General features: G+C 27.1%; 3 protein-coding genes across 13 annotated transcripts in view; 2 read left to right on the top strand and 1 right to left on the bottom strand.

Moving 5' to 3' along the window:
* LOC126902243 (inositol-trisphosphate 3-kinase homolog) overlaps positions 1-16506 on the top strand; it is a 57642-nt gene extending 41136 nt beyond the window's left edge. For 4 of the 8 annotated variants that reach the window (XM_050679303.1, XM_050679302.1, XM_050679307.1 and 1 more), the window contains 6 exons: positions 14243-14341; positions 14405-14872; positions 14955-15089; positions 15196-15369; positions 15435-15608; positions 15677-16506. In XM_050679303.1, coding sequence (XP_050535260.1) covers positions 14243-14341; positions 14405-14872; positions 14955-15089; positions 15196-15369; positions 15435-15608; positions 15677-15751 — 1125 coding nt within the window. In that variant the 3' untranslated portion in view covers positions 15752-16506. Of the gene's footprint in view, positions 1-968; positions 1002-5950; positions 6245-6280; positions 6621-13568; positions 13749-14242; positions 14342-14404; positions 14873-14954; positions 15090-15195; positions 15370-15434; positions 15609-15676 lie in introns of those variants that run through there. The other 4 variants (XM_050679309.1, XM_050679305.1, XM_050679306.1 and 1 more) reach the window with 4 other exon arrangements.
* A 2354-nt stretch (positions 16507-18860) lies between these two features.
* Positions 18861-20501, bottom strand: LOC126903359 (mitochondrial cardiolipin hydrolase-like). Its single transcript, XM_050681516.1, has 2 exons — positions 20248-20501; positions 18861-19523 (listed from the first exon to the last, which is right to left on the bottom strand). The coding sequence occupies exons 1-2, from the start codon at positions 20256-20258 to the stop codon at positions 18944-18946; spliced, it is 591 nt and encodes a 196-aa protein (XP_050537473.1). The 5' UTR covers positions 20259-20501; the 3' UTR covers positions 18861-18943.
* A 91-nt stretch (positions 20502-20592) lies between these two features.
* LOC126903355 (ribosome biogenesis protein SPATA5L1-like) overlaps positions 20593-26004 on the top strand; it is an 8549-nt gene continuing 3137 nt past the window's right edge. For 3 of the 4 annotated variants that reach the window (XR_007703472.1, XR_007703473.1, XM_050681507.1), the window contains exons 1-8: positions 20594-21513; positions 21575-21761; positions 21826-22022; positions 22084-22271; positions 22354-22571; positions 23238-23438; positions 24575-24681; positions 24742-24908. Coding sequence is in view for 2 of the 4 variants with exons in the window: in XM_050681507.1 (XP_050537464.1) it covers positions 20812-21513; positions 21575-21761; positions 21826-22022; positions 22084-22271; positions 22354-22571; positions 23238-23438; positions 24575-24681; positions 24742-24908 (1967 nt within the window). In the remaining 2 variants the exon portion in view is untranslated. Of the gene's footprint in view, positions 21514-21574; positions 21762-21825; positions 22023-22083; positions 22272-22353; positions 22572-23237; positions 23439-24574; positions 24682-24741; positions 24909-26004 lie in introns of all 4 variants that reach the window. The other variant, XM_050681508.1, reaches the window with a different exon arrangement.

Genomic DNA, 26004 nt, shown 5'->3' with positions numbered 1-26004 from the left:
ACATATCGATATTAAACACATTTGACGTCAATGGTGACACACTCCTCTTGCCGTCACTAATTGTTATTACGACTATGTTTATATTAAAACAATGTTTTTCATCGTTCAACGTTCAAATCCGTACAAGCATACATAGGATTTTGTTTTAATAAGTATATGATATCTGAAATCAATTGCTGGTGACTTCATTGTTATTGACGACCCACTCTCTTATATCTTAATAAAAGATTCACGAGTATCTTTAAAGTCACGCAGTCGATTTACTTGTTGGTTTATTTGAAAACCATTATAAGTATGTTGGATTCACGTCGCTTATATATTTTATGTAGTTTTTGCAAAAAAAATTTCTCTACACTGTAGGAATTGTACCGCTGCTGTTCCCATGCCGCTCTTACTTAGGCGTAGAGTGGTGTATGGTGTGCGGGTTTATGACGCCAAATAATTTAATATTATTTATCAAATTTGTTTTAAAAGCGTATCTCTTAATTGAACGAAAATTTAACAGAGTATTTGAGTAGATGAATTTAATTACATTATTATGCACACTAGTGAGAACGCTGTATGTTTTGAGCTAGTTTATTCGATGTGAAGTGGAAAACCAGACGCGTTTTCTGTGTATAAATGAACATAAATCTAATGCAATGTAAAATTAAATAATTTCCGTCTTAAAGATAACTAATCGAATATAAATTAATCATGCCATTGAAATTAATATATTTTGTATATTAAAAAGTCAAAAATTAAAATATATTTTAGCATTTAATTATCTAAAAACTTAAATCTTTAACATTTATTTTAATTATAGTAATTCCGAAATTTTCTTTTCGAGCGAATCACAAGTACAGTGTTATTTATTTGACGAAAATGACAATTGAACATATTTATCGCAATATTTTTTTATCACGTACATTGGACCGTAATAATGTGAAAAGTAATTTGTACATCGTATATTCCTCGAAGCAACTGTTATAAAAATTTTGTCTATGACTTCATTTCAAAGTGTAAGTTATGTGTTGTTTACTTAGTATGTTCAATAAAAAAATTGTATTATGCTTGTATACTCTTATATTTTTTTTTGCAAAGATGCGAAATAGAGAAAAATCTGAAACATTACAATATTTTATACGATCATTTGCATAATTTTCAAATTAATTTATTTATTATGTGTCACTAGCAACAGTAACAAATAAAATTCAGTATTATATATTATAAATCATAGATATATCCATTAAGATAACAGGTAACATTTAAACATTATTCTTTATTGACTTATATAATTTTGTACTTTTTGTATTAAGTGAATCAAAGTAACAAGAGTTAGTTTTCTAAGAAACAAAAACATTATTAATTATTCATCTTATTGATTTTAGTTAAATAAAGGGACGTTTTCGGTAGGCACATGAAAAATATATTCTTTTATTAAAAGCTAACTGGGCAATATGAAGACCTTCAATATTATATGAAAAACAAATAATTATTATTCATAATATGTATAGATTAACAATAATTATTTAATAAAATTTTTAAATTATATTCGCGTTTCTACAATATAAGATACCTGTAATCCACAAAGAGGGGTACATATAATTTTCGTAGATTATTAAATATATTTTATTATTTTTACTCCAAAAGTCCTATAAACGTCACTGACAAATTACTTGCCAATTTTCCTTTGAATAATTTAAACATTTGAATTATTATTTTTTTATATTAAAATTGATTTTTATTTGTTATATAATCACTCTCAATTAAATTGAGTTATTCTGTGAATATTTTTACTAAGTAATTTATCAACTTTTAAGTTTTGAATTATTATATTAATTTATTTTATCTTTGAGACATTTTGGACAGAATTAACTAGGTAAAAAATAAGTGAATAAATTAATGTTATTTTTGGTAAAACTTTAAAATTGGTTCCTAAGACAAGATATTTTTAATAGTTGACAAATCTTTACAACCTGATTTAAATATTATAGTCAATAATTAAGGATTGTAATTTTATAATTTTAAGGTAACCATCTTTTTGGCATTTCTTTATTAAAAAATATAAATAAAATGGTCGATGATTAGTTTCCTAAAGTAATCTATATTTGGTATCAACTCATACCTAAAAGTTTATCTCCAAAAGTTATTAAATTATATTTCATATAATATTAGCATGAAATTGATTTTTAACTTGTAGTTATTTAGTTCGAAAAAGTGATTTTTTAAACATATTGAGGTAATGTTGAAAAAATCAAAAACTTTAAATAAATACTTATATTTAAATAAATATTTTCAATGCAAAACTTAGTATACTATGTAAATTTATTTTAAAATAATAGAACATTAATGTATCAGTTGTTTAGAAATATTTTTAAAATCTAAGTAGAAGATAAATTTCTTTATTCATTATAAGAATTATAGATTAAATAAATAAGTAAATTTTTTTTTGAAATATTATGTTAATATTGTAACATAATATATTATATTCGCTCTTAATTTTGGGAAAATTAAACTTATAATTTATTAATAAATTTTTAAAGAATTTATTTACTAGTCATCTAATATACTTACTTCAATTATAAGAATTACTACAATGCCAATATTTTTATGTTATACATGTGAGTTTTATGGCATTATAACTATTTAAATCTCCTTCTGTTTCTTTTATACGTAAAATAATGAAAAGTCATCCTTTTGATAGGCAATTTAATATTTCCGTTATTTAGTATCACTAGTTTATGATATAATTTACGATAAAACAGTATTGTGTAATATACATATTTTATTGACTCATTTTCAATTTTTAAACATAAGCTAAATATCTAAAATATCAGCCTTTTAAATATTAAAATGTATTAAAATAAAAGATGATTAACACCATTTTAATAATTATAATTTTATTCTGATTTTACTAACAAACTAAAAAATTCGTGTACTCTTCATTGTATGAATTAGTATTTTTTTCAGAACAACAATTTTCTTTACTATTTAAAATTTAATTACTACCATTTCATGTATCATTTTCCTATAAGAACAATTTTTCTAAAATCAATGTAAAATTATACAGGGTGTTCAGTAAGTAAACAGGATTCTATTGTTCTTATTGTTTATAATAATTGACCTGTTTCCTTACTTACTGAACATCTGTATACATTTTTTTCATTTCTTTTGTTTAGACCAAGTACCCGTTTCCTATAAAATCTCAATTATCTAATTTGTTTATGAGTTATTTTCGATTTTGTTATAGACATTTGAAGAAACAATTGAATTAATTTATTTTTGTGGCATTTAGAATGCATCTATTAAACAGAATATCATTATTTTTTTTAGATGAACATCGTCAACCCATTGGAATTTCTTATATACAAATAAAATAACAACATACTAGGCCTTAACCATCCCGCCAAGTCTAAAAACGTTCTTTAATACTTTTAAAGACATCTTTTGGCAATTTTCTATAACTAAACGCATTCAATGACGCATTTCACAGTACATATTAAATTCTTAACGCTACTTTTGACTCTAATTATTATGCCAGACTCGTTTTGTTCTAAGAATAATAATAGATTTTTACAAACAATAAAAAATAGATTAAAATATACCAAAAATGACTTACTAAAAAAAAAATTATTTATACATTTTTTATTTTACTACTATAAAACCGTTTTGAATTAAGCTTTTTTTTTTTTTTTGACGTCATAGCGAAACCTGTCTTAAGTTACAAATAAGGAAAGGATCTCGTTTAGTGTTGCATTTAAATGTGTGTTTATTGTCTAGTGTTTGTAAACACAATTGACCGTAGTCATAAGGACATATATCGGACACTGGGTCAAGTGATGCAACTAACAGCTTTATTCTTGACTGAGTATCATTAAGTGTTAAAAATTATACATAGTATAATTTCTATTTTTGTCAGTTAGATGTCGTTACTTTTGAGTTATGTAAACATTAGAAAGATGACATTGCATGTTCAAAGGTTGATGTAAGGTATTCAAAGAATTTGCTTAATCAAAGTGTGTGTAAAGTTTATTTTAAAATTACTTTGTCAAATTTTAATCGATTGCTGCTAATTATAGACATTGGTATCAGTTCGTTTTACACTTTGTATATTTTCCTTGATAACATGAATTAATACGATTACAATTAGTACTTCCTAATTGTTATGTTATTTTTTAACACTGACTATCTATTTGCATTGTATATTAAAAAAATTAATCGATTTCACTATTTATTAACCTTGAAATAAAACCTTTAATAATAATAAAACATACAGTAGATATTAGACAGATTGGAAGTTTTTGTTCGTTGACAATAGTTTTGGGATGAAATATGAGTCCTACGCTAGGTATAGTAATTTCGTGCAGACAATGAACTAGTTAAAAATTTGTCAAGTAAAATAATTAAATTTTACATTGTGAAAAAAGTGTTTAAGTTATTACTAATTTTTCATTAGTCTCACACTCATATGAATTAACATAAAAATTTCTTTCTATGTAGTACAACAATAATTTACTCAGTTATGTTTAAAAAAACATTGTTTATCGTATTTATTTTTTCAATTTTACATTTATTTATAATTTTTATAATTCTAAAGTATGTTAGAATTACAATAATAACTGTGAATATACTTTTTGATTGCTAAATGTTCCTAAAAATTAATTTTACAGTAATTAATAGATTAGAAAATCTATAAGTACATGTGGTGTTTTTTATGCAAATGAGATATTGAATGTCAACGCTTAGCGAGCAAACAAATACAACACGTGTAGGGTTTGTATACTAGTTAGTAGGCGGATATACGTTGAGTATCAGATAAAATTTTTAATAAAATAATTGTTATACATTAGATTATAATATTTTTACTGATTCAATTGATATTGACGTATGCATATAACATCTAATTCAATTATGATATTTTGCTAACTTATAAAAAACGTCAATGATATTTTATTTAACTGTAAATGGATTACATAACCATTTCATAGATATTGTGTACGAATCAATTTTCAGGGCTACTATTTTAGAATAGTCAAGTCATTCTGATTCAAACTACACATATGTCAAAAAAATTATCGCCACCTATAACCTTATAAAATTTTAAATATTTATGAATTTTTGTCAAAGCTGTCTACATTGGTTTATAATCGAACAAATTTTCGAGACTGGGCAAGTATAGCTTCCCGCCTTTGTTCCCTAACATTTTAAAAGTCAATAGTGCTAGTAAACATTATTGAAACAATTATAATAGACAATTTAATTTTTCATATTTGTTTTCTTATGAAACTTAATTTTATGAGTCATAGAAGAAACTGAATAAATTCTATCAGTATTTCTTTGGTGTTGTTTTAGTGGCGGATTTTCAACAGCTTTCTAAGGGGAGTCCTAAGATTCAAATTTACTTGGGAACGTATCAGAATCTTACTCTTCGTGTTTAATAATATCGTTGTCTGGGGCTGGTCCAGAACCTATGGAACCCGCATAAATCCACCACTGATTGTTTTTGGTGATTTTGATCGACTCTAACAAAAAAACTATATTATAGTTTATAGGTTTTTGCCATTTTACATTTTGTGACTACCACTCTAGTAAAATTATATCGACAATAATGGTCCACAATGCAATAACTGTGCTTTCACGTCCGACGTTTTCTCCCGGATTTTCAGTCTTCTCTGGTCTGAATGATAAAAAAGTATTTTTAAAAAATTGTATTATGAATTTGTTATCAAACTCGTTCACGTGTCTATAACGTGGCATATCAATTAGAGTTTACGGGATTAAAAAAATTGTAATCCATCCATGACCGAATAATATTTCTATTAATTTTTATAATCGGTGGCTGTTGACCTAAAAATAGACAAACACATACGCGGTGGGGGTCCTCTCTTGGTCGCCGGTTCCCCCTCAGGTTTACCAGCTCGTAACGGCGCACATGACGGCAACAATACCGTCCGCTTTGGCCTCCTGCCGTACGAGGTATACTTGAGTTTCCATTCGCGTACGCGCCTCGCACACAACACGACACGGATCGCGTCCGACATTTGTTATTTACCGATACAATACCGTTGTTAAATGTACGAACAATTTTTAACACTTGACGCTTTTTAGTTTTGTTGTTTTATAATTGTTATTGTGCGCTGCCGTTTCGAATATGAGAATGAGTGACTTGACCGTGTGCTCGGCGACCAGACAACAGTCGTTTTTCGACTCGTTCACCGTCGCCAAAGCCATCGAACAATTCGAAAAGCTACTGTCCGGCAAAGTGAGTGCTATTATCAATTGTAATAATCATAATATTGTTACCTAAAAATACTAATAACAATCATTGTTGATAACAATCCGAATTTAACGTTATCGCCACCGCGGTGTTCGTCAAGGGCGGTGCTTGTTGTTGCTTTGATATCCATAGTACCCACGGGAAACCGGTGTATTATTTACAACTCGTTCTATATTTATAAATGGGCCCGACATAAAAATCTATGCGGTTGAACTTACAGTTATGTTGACTAACAATTACGTTTTCCGAAACATCCTCAACATTTTGATTTTTTAAGTGCTCGCGCGGTCATTCGATGGTAAAATATCGTTTTCTACGTTTTTGTACGTGTAATGCTGCTAGTCCAGTCACCAATTCCAAGGTACGTAAAAACTGCCAAAAATTAATCTAGACAACTCGGATTAGGTGTGGTAAATGTCACCGGAGTTCGGATAGCTTAACCGATTATAGACCAAACCCCCGTGAGTGATATGTATTCCATATTATAATCAACTTAGCCTTGGTAATGCTTAATGATGCTGCCACGTTCTTGACAGTTCGGCTACTTTTTATTATATTTTCTGAACTTTAATACGTCATTTGTCTAGTAAATAAAAACAAAGTTTCCGGTATTTTCTCGATATAATAATACTATAATATACTGTTCGATAGATTTACATAGAAAAGTTTTTATGGACTTAAACACTTGAATTTAATTTATTAATAGTTGTAAAAAAATTTTCAATGTGAACGTTCTTACTTTAATTTGTGGCAGTCTACCAAATTATTTATATCCAGGAACTACTGTGTGTGTATATATATATATGTATTCAAATAAAATAAAATAATTCAAATTAACATGTTCTTAATCAAGTACCGCCTCCGCTACCGGAATTTAACGACCGATTTAAACCGTATTAAATTCCGGTTGTTTTCTTTAAACGTATCCGGTCAGATTGCTGTGTGAACTTCCGGCTGTTAACCCTCAGCTTTTGTTTATAATTAAAATTTGATTCGTGCAAGTTAATCATACTTTTTGTATTTTAAAACATACAACAATCTTCAAAACTATCTTAATAACTGTCTAATCTATCTTCGAATTAACGCTATTGCTTAAAAAGTAATATAATAATGCATCCGATGACTGATAATGGCATTCTGATTATAATTAATAGTTTTTTGATGATGTTAAAAATGACAATTTTGTCATTTAGTTGCATTAGAAGGGAGTAATATGACGATTTATTTTTTTATTCTACTTATTTCCTAAAAATAAGATAATTAAACTATGTTCAATGGAACGTCATTATGTTTAAGAAGTTTGCTTAGGTTTTAAGTTTTTAACTAAATTGCGCGTTGCAAACACCTGTTTTTTTTTTTTGAAAAATAAATATTATTACCATTCACACAATTTTACGACACGTACAAATTTAGATTTCAGGAATAACAATTCAGTTATTACTTACTACAATAAGCAAACCAAAACGGTTTACTTAGTGTAGTAAATAATAGATGCCACCTTACCATGTGTCTACACAAGTAATTATTGTCATTGTAAAAAACAAAGTATCAGTAATTTATTTAAATGTATGATCACCAAAATTCGAGGTCAATAGTGTATCATACTATAGTGTAATTATAAGCATATATTTATGCCCGTTCTTGAATTCTAATTTTCGTTAAAAATTTTGATTTTTATTATCGAAACAAATTAACAGAAATATTTAATATTCTTATAATGTATAAGAACTTTAACGCTTATAAAAATAACTACAGTTTTCGATTACTTAGATGATAATAGTCATTTTTTTATATGGTGGAGATAATATTCATTATAGAAAATAATACTAATAAGAACTGTTGTATCGGTTTGTTAGCTATTAAGAGCATCGATTGAGTCGTTCACTGACCTATTTATATTTTTTAATTAAAAATCTTAAAATGTGTTGTTGGGTTAGGTCAGGGATGACCTGGAGAGAAAATTCAGCCTGGGAAATCATAACATTTCTGGCAGTTGCATAGTGGACCAGGTCGTCCCTGGGTTAGGTTATGTTATGTTTGAAGCCTCACAATCACATTAGGTTTATTGAACTGTCAAATAATATTTAAACCTATGCTGAGAAAACAGTACTATAAGAATTAGTGTTCTTTTTTATTATAAAACATTCGAGCGTTTTTCTTACACGATTTTTTCAACCTAGAGATATGAACTGCTGTTAAAATTTTTACTGCAAAATAATTTTGAATAATCTTTTGTGTATTATCGCAAAACAGCACGTATATATTTCAAGAAGCGCCAGATTATTATATTTTTATTTATTCTTCTAAATTCCTCATTACTATTTGCGTCATAAGTCGCCTCAGAATAAATAATTTGTAATCGGTATACTGACGATTAAATTGTATGTTCACACTATTTAAAACCGCTAACAGTGTAGCTTCTTCACTGTGTGTGTTTTTTTTTTTTACTAACATACATCGATTCTACATTGTGAGAAAAAAATGTCTAAGTCCTCGAAACCAAACCGCACAATGTCCATATAGTGACGTTCACAGGAAGCGTACACGATTTACAACTGACGGGTTTCGAGCGGACCTTGTGAATGCTTTTTTTTAATTGTTAATAAAATAATCAAAGTCAATTGTAAACCTATATTGTCGTCAGAAAATATCCTTGAACGGGTCGTATTTTCGTTAATAAGGCAGCTGATCTCAAGCTAAGCTCCTTGATTTCTTCTGAGATGCATTGAACAATTTAATAAGTTGGATTGTTTATATTAATTACTCCAAGTTAAAGCCCTCGATGATGCATAATCGGCTATTACTTTTGTGCAGTTCTTATCCTATAATTGCCTATATAATTGTTGATATTAAAAAACAATTAATACGCTTTTGAGTTAATTCGTTAAAATTAGTTTTCTGTTTTTTCCTTAAATGCATTTCTTCGTATCAACATAAATTTCTTTAACTGTCCTGTGATTTTAGTTGAATCCCGTAGGTAATTTTCAATTTAGTAATCCTAGAGCAATTAAACAGATGATTAAAATGTTATTTGTAATTGAATAAACGTACAGGTAATTTGTTCATCCCTTGTTATTCCACCACTTTGACAGTATTTATAAAACAATTAGAAGCCCGTTTAACTAATCCGAGTCCAATTATGTATTTGAAGGACTATTGATGTATTCTTATAATATTATTGAAACAAATTTCTTCAGTAAGCATGGCGTTTAGTTGTTCTTTAATATTACTGGGATTAATGCATTATGCGTTTTCATGCTATAGATACGCTAGAAACCCGTTTTTTTATTGATATATATCTTAGGTTTTTATCGTGTCAAGGACTTTTTAAATACATAACCTAGGCTCAGATATACCTTAAATAATAAATTTCCTGTCAATTTAATCTGACAAGGTTTTAAAAGGTGTAATTTTTATAATTTAGTACAGTAAGTGTCATATTAAACTGCTATATTAATTATTATAATGTGTTTACTGACATTATGTAATTAAACTCAAATTAAATACTGTGTTAAATATTATTTTGTTCGATTGTTATGTCAATCAAGAATATACATAAAAAAATGTTCTGAGCGATCAGTTGTTTATCAATATGTATATGTTCAGGTGTAAATCGAGTTTCTATGTTTTTCGCGATGTATCAATATCAACATTTTTTTATGTTGCCTCAGGTAAAACATTTGTCAGCATTTGTCCTTACTTCATTTGATCGATTGACACACTGTTACATTATTATTATGTTTATTTGTATAAAGTCGATTCAAGTGTTTGATTAAATGTGCAAGCACACGAGGTACCATACGGTAAAATTATGTAATGACTTCGGCCTTGTCGATTTTCACGTTGCAATCAATTTTTTATTATTATGGAAAAGAACCGTTACAATCTATAACTCATTACATTTACCTGCAAAATAGATATATTTGTCCTCTGCTCCTCGTTATTTCCAACTTCAATGTTTATATTTAGTTTTTGGAATCAAAATATTAATATTAACGTGATTCATATAATTCTAAACGTTCGTTAACTTGCTCAAATAAACGGAGTGTATTGCATTAAACGTCACAATAATTGTGTGGTTGAGAATCATGTCAACGAACTGTTCTCAACAATGATGACGTTTGAAATACCCGTTGCATGCTTACCACTTAATGGAACAGAAAGCGAATTTTTTTTTACCTTTTCATCTATTCTATCAGCAAACAAGTTTTTATTTTTAGCGGTGAATATGAAAACAATATTCCAGTTGATACTTGATGGACTAGTGCATAGTCTTGTAGAGTGCGAGGTTGAACCAAGAGAAAGTATGTTTGCACGCTGTTACACCGGGTCAAGAGCCTGCTAATTTCTCATTGAAGTGTTTTATTTCTCTTCCTCTTGTGTCAGCACTAGACATGCTGTTTCTTTTATATCCGTTGCTATATCTTCATATAGTAGATATCATAAAAATTCAAATGAAATGATCTAAGAAAAAACTATTTGATAAAATTTACCCATAGTTAACTGTTTTAATATCCAGCGACACAAATGATGTTGTAATCACAAATCACAAATGTGATTTTACTAAGATGTTCTTACAACATATGTTTATCACAACAAATTATCTTAGTAAAATTATTTTCAAATTTTTCATTTTTTCTATTGACACTTCATTGAAGTGTGTTTTTTATTGATGTACTTCTTTTGTGTGCATCTGTAGTAAAGAATTTGGAAATAACAAATCCGTGTTTTTACACGTGTCTAGTTATTACGTCAATTATTATTCGTTAATATTTAAAAAGGTAACACTTGTTTATTTAGTGAAAATATTGTTTCTTTTAAAAATTTGTAAGACAAGGAAATATATTTACAAATGGTAACTTCTTGTCTCGCTTATAAGTTTTGAAAATGTACGCAAGGAAACAGTGTGATTCGATAAAATTATGAATAGTCAGTTTCTACCATTTGAAAGTAATGAAGCAAAATAAATTAAATAGAAGAGAACACAGTGGCCGAGTAATAGTAAGCAACAGTAAAATTTTACACATTGACTGTTTCTTACTCTAAACGAGCAAAAGTAAGACGGTCGACTTACGAAGGATAGTAAAAAATGTTATTGAACTATAAGATTGTATTTCGATTAAATTTGAAAATGTTTTATCATTTTGCATGAATTCATTTTATAAGATGCCGAATAGGCGTTAGATCGATTTAATTGTGTAGTTTTACAATTAGACAGTGTTAATATGATTACTATTATTCACTACTGAGATGTTTTTCAAGCGTTAAAAATGATAAAGTTAAAACTATTCAATTGAAAATTGTGCATGTTTACTAGTATCATTAAAATGTATGTAAACTACTGTAGTTTGGGTTATCGAATGGCGAGTTATATTAAACCTTTTTGCACTTATTACCTGTTAGGTCATTCAACATACGAATTAAAACTCGGATGTTTATTTTTAGAATGAATTTAACGAACTACTTTTACATCTATAATTTGAATGTTTTGGATATTGTTTTTGTTATGTGATTCTGACCTTAGTTGTGTAATGGATTACAAAATATTACTTATATATTAGGCGGTTGTTGACATTTGACTCTTTTGATTCGGTTTAAATTGCTCGCGATGCTCTTTAAATTTCACAACACCAATTCGTATAACTTTTCGATAAGTAATTAACATTACATAAATGTATTTTTTTTTTTACACTTACAATTATTATGTAATAAATTTCATTTTAGTACAAAAAAAAACTTAGATTTAATTTATGGTAATTACATAAAAAAAAAAAAAAAGTATAGACACCATTCATTTCTGCCTAGGATTTTAATTGTTAGAGCCATATTGTACATTTGCTCCATACTTATCATTTATTATTGAAAATCAGTATTTATTTATATAATCCTCTATTTAGTGGCATTAGAGTTTGGTTTGTGAATTACTGCTATAAAAATAACAAGAATCAATGCCTAGTTTATTTCTTAATGATAAGAAATCATTATTAATCTGTATAAATGTTTTCAACAAATAATTAAAACATTAGTCTAATAGCATAAAATTATGGTGATTTCTGCTGATCTAACATTATTGAATGTTTAACATTTGTTAAGTAAAGAAAAACGAAAAATCACTTTAAATATAATTAATGTATTTACTGATATCCTCCAAACAAATTTGCTATCACAATTGGTACTTTGTTTTATAGCGGAATTAAGTTAAATTCTAAATTTAGAACTCGCACTCTGTTTTTATAGTGCGTTGTTGGGAAACGAGTAATTAATATAGTCACAACAAGATTTTTAGGAAAACTTATCAAAGTCCACACAATATTTTGCTCGACTAGTTGTTATTATTATACTAATGTTTTGACATAGTTTTGGTTTAGTGTAGACTGACATTTCCAACTGGTCTTATTATTAACCTAGATTTTTCGTATTATAATGTTGTTACGCTTATTAATTTAAACTGTGACTGTACATTTTTTATCACTTATAGTATTTTGTGAATTCTAGCAAATGTCGTTGAGAAAGCTCGTCTGATTTACAAGCGTTATAATTTGCATAAAAGACGTTTTCACTGAAGTATTAAAAATAGTACAATGTATGGGTATTGATGTATAATGAACTATTTTACACGTGTTCTAAGCGTTCGCGTGATCGACTGTAGTTATTTTATTATCATGTAAGGTTTTAGTTCATTGATACATATTTAGTCTTAACTTCGTGTTTAATTAATGGTGTACTATGTACAATTATGATAACAAACATTTTTATTTATTGTGATCTGTTTTTGTTTTACAATTTTAGCAAAATCCTTTGGATTATATTACTCGTCTTTTTTATAATTATATTTAAATTATCATTCTAATCTTTTACCCGTCTGTGTTGACCTTGATTCTGTTTTAGCTCACTAAAACGTACAACTATGTCGTAAACCGGCAATGCGTATCTCTTGTTAATAACAATAGTAAACATGGCAAAGTAATGTAGAGAAAAAATCGTCACTCGGCGAGCAAGTATGAAATATCTGAGAAATAGTCAAAGATCCAAACCATAGTAAACACGCAGCAAACGCCAACGGCATATTAATAACATTTCCTTATAATGTGCGAATGTGTGTTATGATCAAATATCTGATGATAGTATTATTATATTTAGAATACAATATGAGAATCGCATACAATCACAGGAAACGTGTACGCACATTCTTATTGATTTTAAACTTAATGAGCCATGACTTCACGCCTTGTTCACCAATTGAAATGTTTAAAATTAAACTTTTTATACTTGACGATATTATTTTAGGACGGTTTTTTATTCTTGTCGCGAATTCGAAATTTCACTGATGCAATTTTGGAAAACGTTTGAAATTCTCGTTATGAAAATGCGTAAAAAATAAAACGTTTGAATGAATCAAGCTTTTGGATCATCACGAAGTTAGTGTATTTGGTTGGATTTGATGTCGTTGGTCAAACATTTAATGAATGGATTATTTATATTTCATAAAGTATTATTATTTTTTCTTTCGATTATTTAAAAATTCTTTTAGATCATAAAATTCTTTCGTATTAATTTATTACTTTTTCTTTGGACACAGGCGCCAAGCGGATACTGTATAATTCCAGTTTGTTTTAAAAATTATTATAATTTTCCGCCTTATGTACATACATTATATAATCCCAACCGGTTTTTAGACTAACGCCTTTATTAAGTTAACATACTCGTTAATGAGTTTTGGATTATAAAAATATATATTATTCCTATAGGCAACCCATATTAAACATACATAGAAAATGTAATTACTAAAACGCTGTTTACTTTTCCTGTACATGATTATATATAATTTAAATTTTGCTATAGGGCCCCTCGAAAAAAGCGTAGTTATAAATCGCAAAAATATTTTTTAATGATTTAAAATAAATTTTCGGTATCAATCAAATGTGTTTACATTTTTACGGTAGTTAGTGAAAACATAATTCAATGAATTTATTTTGATTGCAGCAAACCGAAAGCGAATGGAAAAGTAATCAATGCAATGCTGTACCATCTTCAAAAAAAAATCACAAAAAAGAAAATTCTCTTCTGAAATTTCTAGCACTGGTAAGTCTTAAAAACATTAACACTGTAGCTTAACGTGTGTAATTAAATATAGTTGTTTTTTAGAACGCTTTAGAATTAAGCGCACCAGCTAGCGATGTGCTACTCCGAAACAACACGACCACTAATATATACGGAGAAACAGAAACTCGGGTTAAGTATCGAGAAACCACAGTGTCTCCTACACAATCAACTGGAACATGCAGGGCAAGTGCTCCCCAACAGCAATCTTGGTTCCAATTGTCTGGCCATCCAGACTGTTTTGCGCCAGCTGGTTTAGGTACTATCTGGAAAAAATGTAATGGTGGCACTGAACGGGATGTATACGAAGCACTATCCAAAGAACCTAGTCTCCAAGATATTGTACCTAAATACTATAGAGAAGTCGAGTATAATGGTCAAACATTCATTGAGATGCAAGACTTACTGTACGGTTTTAGAGATCCAAACGTTATGGATATCAAAATGGGCACACGCACATTTTTAGAGTCTGAGGTTCAGAATACAACTGCTCGTAAAGATTTATACCTCAAGGTGTGTAGTTAACTACAAAGTTGATGTTAAGTAAAATATATTTTATTCTATAAATAATTAATAAGTTCTCATATTTTCACAGATGATTGCTGTTGATCCAGAAGCGCCTAATTCAGAAGAACGTGAACTTCAAGCTGTCACTAAATTACGATACATGCAGTTTAGAGAAGAACAGAGTTCTACCTGCAGTCATGGATTTAGGATAGAAGCTATGAAGGTAATTATTATTTAGACATTAATTGCCTATTAAAAAAAATTATTCACTTTTTATATAGATTTTTTAAAGATTTAATGTATGTTAATAATAATAATTATCGTTATAGTTTCGTGGATCTCCTCCTGTCACTGATTTAAAAACTGTTAAAAGTAATGAAGAAGTAAATAATACATTAGCATTGTTCCTAGGCGACCGACCGGACATAAGGCATCGATTGGTTGCTAGACTGAATGAAATAAGGAGCAAGTTAGATCGTTCTCAGTATTTCAAAACTCATGAAGTAAATTTAAAAAATATATTTATTTTTATTTTTTTAAGTATAATATTAATTTTTTTTTTTTTAAGATTGTGGGTAGCAGTATTCTAATTATTTATGATGACACTAAAGTTGGGGCCTGGCTTATAGACTTTGCAAAAACTCGACATGTACCTGAAAATGTTGTTCTTACACACAGACAGCCTTGGGTGCCTGGCAATCATGAAGAAGGTTTTTTATTTGGTCTTGATCATCTCATAGAGGTAAGAATGTCTTAAATATATATTAATTTATTGATTATTTTTAATTATTTTTTTTAATTTGCTTTTAGGCCACTGAAAATTTACAAATTCCAAGCGCAATGGATTCTTTGGCAGCATCAAGTTCTATTAAAGTAGAAACTTGACGAAACCCCTAAAAAAATTCTGTTTGTAAAAAATGTCTAGTCAACAATTATTATTATTTCCTTCTTATTATCCGGGCATGTGCTTATGATTTTACAAATATTAATTTTTGCATGTTTAGTATTTTATCTTAATTATAAAATTAACATAAAGTCTACCTGGTCTCTTTTATTTTATTTTTTTATACTTTACTAAAAAATAAATAATTTTACTTGATGACTGATTTTGTCCAATATATTAAATCCTGTTACCATAAATAATATGGCGTACTACAGATGAATTAGGCTAGCCTATTAATGTATTCTAAAATTATATAAAAATAACATTTCTTACAGTATTAAAATTTTGTAAAATACTCATTTAATTAATTTAATTGTAATTGCTTTGTTTTATAGTATAAATCATTATTTATATGATTTTTTTGTTTTAACATAAAATACTGTTATTTACTAGATATTATGCAAATTTAGAAATTATTTTAATTAAGAAATTATATTGAATGCAGAATAATTTATTAGAATGTCGCACCAAGTGTGGAATTCATTTACTTGTACCCTCTGCTTGTGATCTAAATTTTTATCTTTTTCTTTGTAAAAAATAAGTCAATTATATTAATTTATGTACAAAATTGTATAAAGAAAAAGATCTTTGAAGATCGTGTACTTAAAACTATAACACCATTTTTATTTATATTATATTTTTTAATTGGTAATTTTTGCATGTAATAAAAAATTATAATTTTTTACTATAAACAATATTTTTATTGTATTTTATTAAATTAAAAAATGTGTAACTAAAATAACAAAAATATTGGCCTACAATAGAAAATAGAAAAATGAATGATACTTAATATAATTTTACTCCATCATCAAAAATTGTATTAAAAAATAATCTTAAACAGGTAAAACATTGCAAAAATAGAAAGGTAATCACCAATCATTTTTCCATAGTAGAATTTTTTTTGGAATTTTAATTTTATATCTTCTACCGAGTCAGTATATGTTTAGCGTTTATAATGGTAACATTGTTTCCGAAATACGTATCCGCGACTTTTCAGTAATTTTTTGTGGCTTTTGAGTTATTTTAATTAATTTAATGAACATTTTTTTTATTTCTTAAAAACCCTTTATCATATAAATTTTATATGATAAATTTTATATTTTAAATTTTATAAGGTCTGACACTTTTATATATATCTTAAATTAAAGCTAATGTAATATACTTTAATTTGAAAAAACAAATTTCGGACTTTATTTTGTCTTCACGGTGAAAATGGGTACCGAATGCTATTTTTGTATGAAAATTCTGGATTTTATAATTTACATTTTTTACTTTTAAATGCTATAACTTTTTTAAAAATGTATGGATCGATACAATTTTTTCATGAGAAGTAGTATTTATATACATCTTTCATTCGACATACTTTTTTTTTAAATCAGACTATTTCCATATATACGGGGGGCTTCAAATCAAAAAAATGCATATAGAAAGTAGAACTTTTTCAACTTAACTTTTGATAGTGTTCCGGGAGGTCTGACACTTTTATATATATCTTTAATTGAAGCTTATGTAATATACTTTAATTTGAAAAAAAAATATTTGACCTCTGAACTTGTTGTCATGGTGAAAATGGCTACCAAATGCTATTTTTGTGTGAAAAATCTCGATTTTATTTTTAACTTTATAATGCTATAACTTATTGAAAAGTGTAATATTTTTTAATAATCCCTTTTCATTCGACATACTTTATCTTAATCAAGATATTAATAAGGAACTAGTAGATCATGTAGCTTTTGGAATAATACATCAATTTTTTAAAATTAAACTCTATCTAAAGATTTGCATCGAAGCGTTNATCTATACTTGTCCCATCTATGCCTCGTCCACACTGTGCCTCGACCCCACTGTGCTACCGTTTTTTTTATGGTGATTTTAATCACTTTCAGATATCATTATACTTGATCCAACTATATCACGGCACCACTGTGCTGCGACCCCCCTGTGTGGGTTTTTTTTTATTTGGTTTTGATTTATACCTTTTAAACGCGTCAACTTTAATTTTTCAAAAGACAAAAATTAACAAGCTTATTTATTAGATAATGATACAGTTAAGGAAATGACTGATCGATAACAAATTTTAGACTAATATTTTATAAGTTATTAACGATTTAGTATCTACGAGTAAGGGCGCGAAATGTTTAAACGATAAAAATAATACATTTAGCCAGTTATTTCTTAAATAGATTATTATTTAATAAATATACTTCTAAAATATGTATGTCACCTTTGGAAAAAATAAAAACAGCTCTAAGTTTTCACACAGTTAAAAAAGTCAATAAGGGATAACCAAAAAAAAAAAATTATTTTAATATTATTCAATATTGATCCCAATATAATATTGAGATTAAAACATATAAACATGAAAATCTGATATCCTCAATAATTTGAGAATATCTCTCTTAATCTGAGTTACGAGGTAGAAAATTTCAGTATTTAATATTAGTTGAGTTTAAAGAATGGTGGTTTTGAAGAGGGTGTAAGACATAGGATCATGTATGGGTGGGTGAAGTGGAGAGATGAGTCTGGTGTTATGCGATAAGAAAATTTCAATGAGACTGAAGAGTAAGTCCTATAAGACTATAGTAGGATCAGCTATGATGTATGGTTCTAAAGGTTGTGCGGTTGACAAGAGAATAGAGCAGATAATGAGTGTAACAGAGATGAGAATGCTTAGATGGATGAGTGAAGTGACAAGAGAAGATAGGATAATGAACGAACATAGAAGAGTATAGGTGTAGCGTCAATCGTGGATAAGATGAGAGAAAATAGACTTGGATGGTTTAGTCATATTATGAGGAGAGAGGAATCGGAAGCTGTGAAAACAGTTATGGAAATGAATGTTGAAGGAATAAGAGGTAGAAGAAGACCAAACAAGAAATAGAGGGATGCTATTGAATGCGATTTGAGGATAGCTGATGTATGCGTAAATGATATGGGAGATTCTGGTAAGTAGAAGTATAGGATAAGAGTGGCTGACTCCAAGTATTTGGAAGAAGAGGTTGTACAACCATGTCTGGATGATTTGACATAGATTGACCCTAACCTTTATATTAATAAAAAACATCTTTTTAAAATATACTCATTTTTTTTAATAATAATACCACAACAAAATGTTTATCAAATCAAGCAATTGTTTATATATTGCCATTCCATAATTTTAAGAACTCTTTCTTGTATTCAGCAATGATATCTCGATTATTTGTAATAAATGTATTTTCCCAATTTTTTCGAGTTCCCATTTTGGTCCAATTAAGAGATCCAAGAATAACTTTTTTGTCATCAACTATAGTAAATTTGTGGTGCATTATACTTTCAGAGTAAATTTTGCTTTTAACTTTTTTAGCAATTCCTTCTCTTCCCATTTCCCAAGTTGTCTTTAAAGTGTCTTCATCAACTATAATTCTAATACATATACCTCTTTTATGAGCATTAATTATTGCCTTTGAAATTGTTTCGTTAGTCAGAATACACATACAAATATCCAATGTGTATTTGGCACTGTTGATCCATCCTAATATTATATTTAATTTACAATTGGAACAATCACAATTCTGTACATTAATTGAATTGATATCAAATGTATGATTAATATTAACCGAGTTACCATAAAAAAATACTACTTTAATTTCTTCTTTATAAAAATACTTGTACAATACAGCAGTAAAACTTGAACTAATTCCAACACATAATGTAATTTTTACACAATTTTGAAAACTATTATCATAAAAAACAAATATAATATTAATTAATACATTTTCCTTTCATATAAGAGTAGATTTAAACCTGTAAAAATCTTATACTGTAGAAAAGATTAAAATAATGCACAAAGTGGTTGAACCAGTTTTTATATAAAACAAAAGAATTTTTGATCAGGAAATATGGAAAATACTTAAACAATTTTTTAGATCTTTATACTTTTTGGTATTTAGAATAATTCAGAAAAAAAAGAATAAATGATTAAAATAATATTTAACTCAACAAACATGCAAATTGTTAAAAATTTCTAAGTTTCAAAATATAATATATAGATTACAATGTATAATTTTTCTACACTAGTAATCTCAAAAATTCATAATTTCATCAAATAATTATGTAAAAATTAATAATTTCATAAGTTTAAAAATTACTATATCATTATTTCTAATAAAAAAAGCTAATATATTAAATTTTTGATAATAGGATATAATTTTTTTCCTAACTATAACAGTATCTATCATCAAAATGAAGTAAGACATTATGTACAATTCATGGTAAATTGGAATGTAGGGAAATAATAATTGCAACTACAGCACAAAAAATATAAATTTATATTTATAGAATCTTTATCCATATTTAAAATAATATTGTTAAACCCTTAATAGATTGATCAATTTATATATAAGTATAAATATAAACTATATAATCAAAAATTCCAATATTTAATTTAGAAAGCACTTACATTACATCCATGACGGATTTTTAATATTTTTCCTCTTGGATTAATTTTACAAACTATACGAAAAGTCTAATACGACTTGCAATTTGGTGAAATTTAAACCTAACTATGCCATAAAAGCTCTGATTCAACAATAACTCAGCTATAAATATTTAGATTATTTTCTATAAACCTTGTCATTCTAAGGCAATTAGCGATTTCGTATAAAATACACACTGTGTTATTATTATTTAACTGAAAATGTTATCTCTTAAAGTTTGTAACCCTAGTTGTTATCAATTAAAAAAGAACGCACATGGCTATGCACATGACTATGTTTCGCTCCGTTACCCTTATTTGGTATAATTAATAGTTATAATAATAATGAAATAGTTTATAATTAGTTAATGCTATTTATTAAAATTATGATGTAATATGTAGTAAAAAATTAGAATTACTTTGTGGTTAAAACTATTATATGTATTCATGCTTTTTGTGTGATATACTTTTTTTCTTTGACAAGTGGCAAATATTTTTTTAAGAAATAAATGATTTTCACTTAAATTTTCTTTTGAACATTGAATTACAATGACATCAATTTATTTATCTAAAATACCGGATAAAAGTCATGTTGCAACAATTCAACATATGTATGCAGCAGAAAATGTTATTTGTTCCACAACATTTAACCAATATGTTTTAATTAAAATAAACGAAGAGTTGAAAATATTGTGTAAACATGTACCTCAGATTAATTTTACTAATACTTTTGCACGATGTGAGATGAGTGTTGTACAGCATATGCCTAATCAATATATAGATCCATCTGTTGTTAAACTAGATATACCTATTGAGTGTATTGAAAAAGTTACTGTATGTAATGCTAAACGTATCTTTGTTAGTGTTATTTTCAGTGATGTAAAATACCAGAATGATTGGTCAAATGACACTTTAAGTTTAACAAAAGTTATTAAGAATTGTTTACGGTTATTTGTAGTACATAACCATTGTATAGTAAACCTGAATAAACTTGGATCAAACCGAACATTAAATATAGTTTACATTCTCATTCATAGAACAGATTGTAATAATAATGCTGCTCGTATTACAACTGATACTAATATAGTAATAATTAAAACAATGTCATACTTACAGTTTCAACAGGTAGAAATTGGTTTAAAAGTAGAACCAGTATTTGGTCTTGCATCACAAGTAAGTTGTCTAAAAAATATCATAGAAGTAGCAAAAACAACAAAAAAATTATATCAATGTTCATTCTTTTGTAATCAGGTATATTTCACTACCATTTATGTATTGCTTACATAATATATAATAGGATTTTTTTTTTTAGATTATGCTTATTGGACCATCTGGTTGTGGAAAAACAAGACTTGTACAACATGTTGCTGCATCATTAAAATGTATACTCTTAAATTTTTTATCTACTGATTTTATTAATTCTGACCCAGGTTCCACTGAAATTTCTATTCGGAATTTATTTTTGAAAGCTAAACTTATGATCCAACAAGATAAAAAAAGTAAAATTAATACTACTTTTTTTTTATGACATTATACATATATTATTATAAATATATGTTGTAGCTGTCTGTATAATAATGTTAGAAAAATCAGAAAGTATTTTAAATGGTAAAAATACAAATGCTAAACGAATTTGTGCCCAACTACAAGATTGTTTAGCAACAATTCAAAATCAACCTCGAATTTTAGTTATATCTACTACTAGTTTACCACAGTTTATTGATCCTTCATTCAAACAAGGATCAAGGTTTTCTTATGAAGTAAAATATTTTTTTTTAATAATTGATTTATTTTCTGTAATATGTTTTATATTTTATATAGATATATATTGGTGTTCCGTCAGAAAGTGAAAGATCTGAAATGTTCTTTGGTTTTTTTAAAAATTTGAACATAGATATTGATAGTAATATTTCATACATATTAGCCAGACTAACTCCAGGCTATACTGCTGCTGACATAGAGCTTGTAACTAAAGAATTTTCAAATAATCCAAGTATAATTTTAGAATTGTATGCAAATAAAAATATTTTATAAACTATTTTAAATGTTCATTTCAATAAAAATCTAAAATTTATTATTTTTAATGATTAGAAAAAATGGGTCATCAATAAATGCAATCAAACTTCTTTCAAAATATCCTGCTTCATCATTGAAATCTGGTATTGGTCAAGTTATTACCAAGTCAGAATCAATAAGAAACACAAATTTAGGAGGATTAAAAGAAGCTAAATCGCTATTTGATATCTGTATAAAATGGCCATTAATTTATCCAGAATCATATAGATATTTTGCTGTTACTCCTCCCAAAGGTTAAAAGTTGAATTGCTGCACAAGAATGTTTTGAAATTAGTTCAATGAAGAATTTTTATTTTCTAATGTAGTATTTAAGAATTATTTTTATGATAAATCAGCAGAAGGAGTAATTCATGAACAATATTTAAAGTTCAAATACCTTAATATTAAAAATTCAAAGATAACTTATTTTATCAAATCAACTATGGACACTTGCAATACTGTCAAAAAATTTAACTTAACACTAAAGTATTTGTAAATTATAGAAATATGACATGAGCTGTCAATGCCTTATTATGAAAAAATGGAATAGTTTTAAAAAAAATGTTTAGCCCTCATTTTTTTTTTTTCTAAAAATTTCTCACAAATTATATGTGGTGGAATATTTTCTTGTCTCCTTTCTTATTTGAATGACACAGAAAAGAATTATTTGATTTTTATAAGTACAAATATACCGATTACCTTGTATAATATTTAATGCATCTAGAATAGTTATGGCTTCACCTGTAAGCATACATTATTATTGATTTTTTTTTATATTGTGACTATATTTATCCTGAAAACATTTTTTTATAACTTTAACATTTGATATTTTTACTCTTTATTTATTTACATTGTATGATAAATTAATATTGAACATTGATATAATAACTGAAGTTAGTAACATCAGAAAATTTTCTTAGGTGTATTACTTTATGGTCCTCCTGGATGTGGTAAAACAAGTCTTGTACGAGCTATCGCATCATCATCTGACCTAAATGTTCTTACAGTCATGGCTGCAGAATTATATTCTCTCTATTTAGGTGTTACAGAAACAAACATATCTCAACTATTTCAACGAGCAAGGTCTAATGTTCCATCTATTCTATTTATAGATGAAATAGGTTAGTAAAATTTAAATATCTTAGTGAAGTACTTTAAAACGTGCTTGTATAAAGAGTGATATTTTTTATCATAGCCCACTTAATTACTTGCAGAATAAATATAATTTTGTTTTTTAAGATTTAAGACAAAATTTTAAAAGTTTTTTAAGACGTCAATATTTGCAGGTACATAGCATTTATTATCATTGGTAATAAGGCACATTGTTGTGAGTTTATAAATATACTAACTGGCAATACAGAAAATATATCTATTGATAGTCATAATTGATAATAAAGTCAGTGATTGTGATAGCGATATCATAAAAAACCAACTAGCTACCTGTATTTGTTATTCCTTGGGTATTATACATGTATATTAACTCAAAAATTTGAAACTTAAAATGTTTATATCTAATAAACTAATAAAGTTACATTAAAAATTTAAATGTCATTTACTATTAAATTAAAAACCCAAACATTTTTTAAATTCAAAATATATGTTTCCATTTAAAAAACAAAGTTTTTACCCTTAAAAGGCATAAGGGATGATCTTAAAAAGTATTAAATAGTTAATTATTTAAGAAAAATATGTAACTAAAGAAACAAAAAAAAAAAAAGGTTTAAATTATATTTATTCTGCAAGTAATTGAGTGGGCTATGATAAAAAAATCACCATGCATATATATAGAATGGTCTACCAGTTTTGACAAATTTAATAACTTATAATCTATTACTTTTTTTTAATTTCAAAATATTAATATTATAATTTTATACCTTCTCTTTTAAATAATTTTAATGGATCAATAACAATTTAAGACGAATCTTCTTCTTCCTTGCTGTAATCCCAATTACTTGGGTTTGACCACCCTTATCTTAAACTTCCATTTGCTATGATCTCCCACATCATCTACGCTCATATCAGCTGTCCTCATATCTCATTCAAAAACATCTCTCCACATCTTGTTTGGTCTTCTTCTACCTCTTATTCCTTCAACATTCATTTCCATAACTGTTCTCACAGCTTCCGATTCCTCTCTCCTCATAATAGACTAAACCATCCAAGTCTATTTTCTCTCATTTTATCTTAATATTACAATATTAGATCAAAAGTTATTAAATTTGTCAAAACATTCTTATATAATATATTATTTATTTAGATGCTTTAGTTAGTTGTCGTACTGAGCACAAAGAATCTGCTGGTTTTGAAGACAGAGTTCTATCAACATTTTTAGTTGAAATGGATGGTATTAGTAATAATAATGAAGTAGACAAAAAATATTTAATTATTTGTCATTCAAATTTTTTAAGTAAAATTTTTGTTTAGCTTGGACAAGGAGTTATTGTGGTTGCTGCTACCAATCGCCCTGATAAAATAGATGCAGCATTATTAAGACCAGGTAGATTTGACAAACAAATTTATGTTCCTCCTCCTTCTTCCAGTGATGAACGCTTAGATATTCTTAGCACTATAATAAATAGCCCAAACAAAAAGTAAGTTTAACATACAGTAACTGTTTGCTCATAAGAAACTCTGTAGAATTCATTTTGACTAATCTAAAACCTTTAAAATTAATTTTGACATAATTAGAATCACTCATAAATAAATGTATATCTTTTCAATTCATCTTGATTATATTTGACAAAAAATTTCATTAATGTAATCCCTATTTCTCAAAAATAGCTAAGTAATTATTATTTGCATGAATTGTATTTATTCATTATTAATACAATATGGAGAATAGTAATTTAATATTTTAAAAATTGTTGTGTTGCTGAAAAATATGAACCCTGATCTAGAAAGATTATATGGTATCCAAAAAAAGTGGACAAGATAATTTTTACTTTTTTTATAATTTTGTAAGAAATACCAGATACATTGGTTGCAATATCATTTCCGTGTGACCATTGATTATCAAGTAATTATCAAATAAAGTTGGGTATTAAACATGTATTCTTATATAAGACATATAGATGTTTTATACTAGTCAGTAATTTTCAGGAGACTCAAAAAATAAAACCCAGNAGTTTGATATCAAAATTTGTAAGTATTAATTGTATACTAGTTAGAATAAAAAAAAAACCCAGCACAGGGGGTCGCGGCACAGTGGTGGTGACGTGGCATAGTTGGATCAAGTATAATGATATCTGACAGTGATTAAAATCACTATAAAAAAAAAACGCTTCGATGCAAATCTTTAGATAGTGTTTAATTTTAAAAGCTTCATAAACTGCTAGTTCATTATTAATATCCTGATTAAGATAAAGTATGTCGAATGAAAAAGGGATTATTAAAAAGTAGTATTTCCCATAAAAAAATTATATTGATCAATACACTTTTCAATAAGTTATAGCATTATAAAGTTAAAAATCTAAAAAATAAAATTGAGATTTTTCACACAATAATAGCATTTGGTAGCCATTTTCACCATGAAGACAAAATAAAGTCTGAAATTTTTTTTTTACATAATAAAGTATATTACAATAGCTTTAATTTAAGATATATATAAAAGTGTCAGACCTTCCGGAACATTTTCAAAATTTAAGTTAAAAAAATTAATTTTTTGTGAAAAAGTTGTCATTTTAAATC

The sequence above is a fragment of the Daktulosphaira vitifoliae genome, unplaced genomic scaffold (assembly GCF_025091365.1).
Source record: "Daktulosphaira vitifoliae isolate Bord-2020 unplaced genomic scaffold, ASM2509136v1 Scaffold_3, whole genome shotgun sequence".
NCBI classification, from domain to species: Eukaryota; Metazoa; Arthropoda; class Insecta; order Hemiptera; family Phylloxeridae; genus Daktulosphaira; species Daktulosphaira vitifoliae.
The sequence above is the reverse complement of the archived record's forward strand: the minus strand, read 5'-3'. Positions and strand labels throughout refer to the sequence as shown.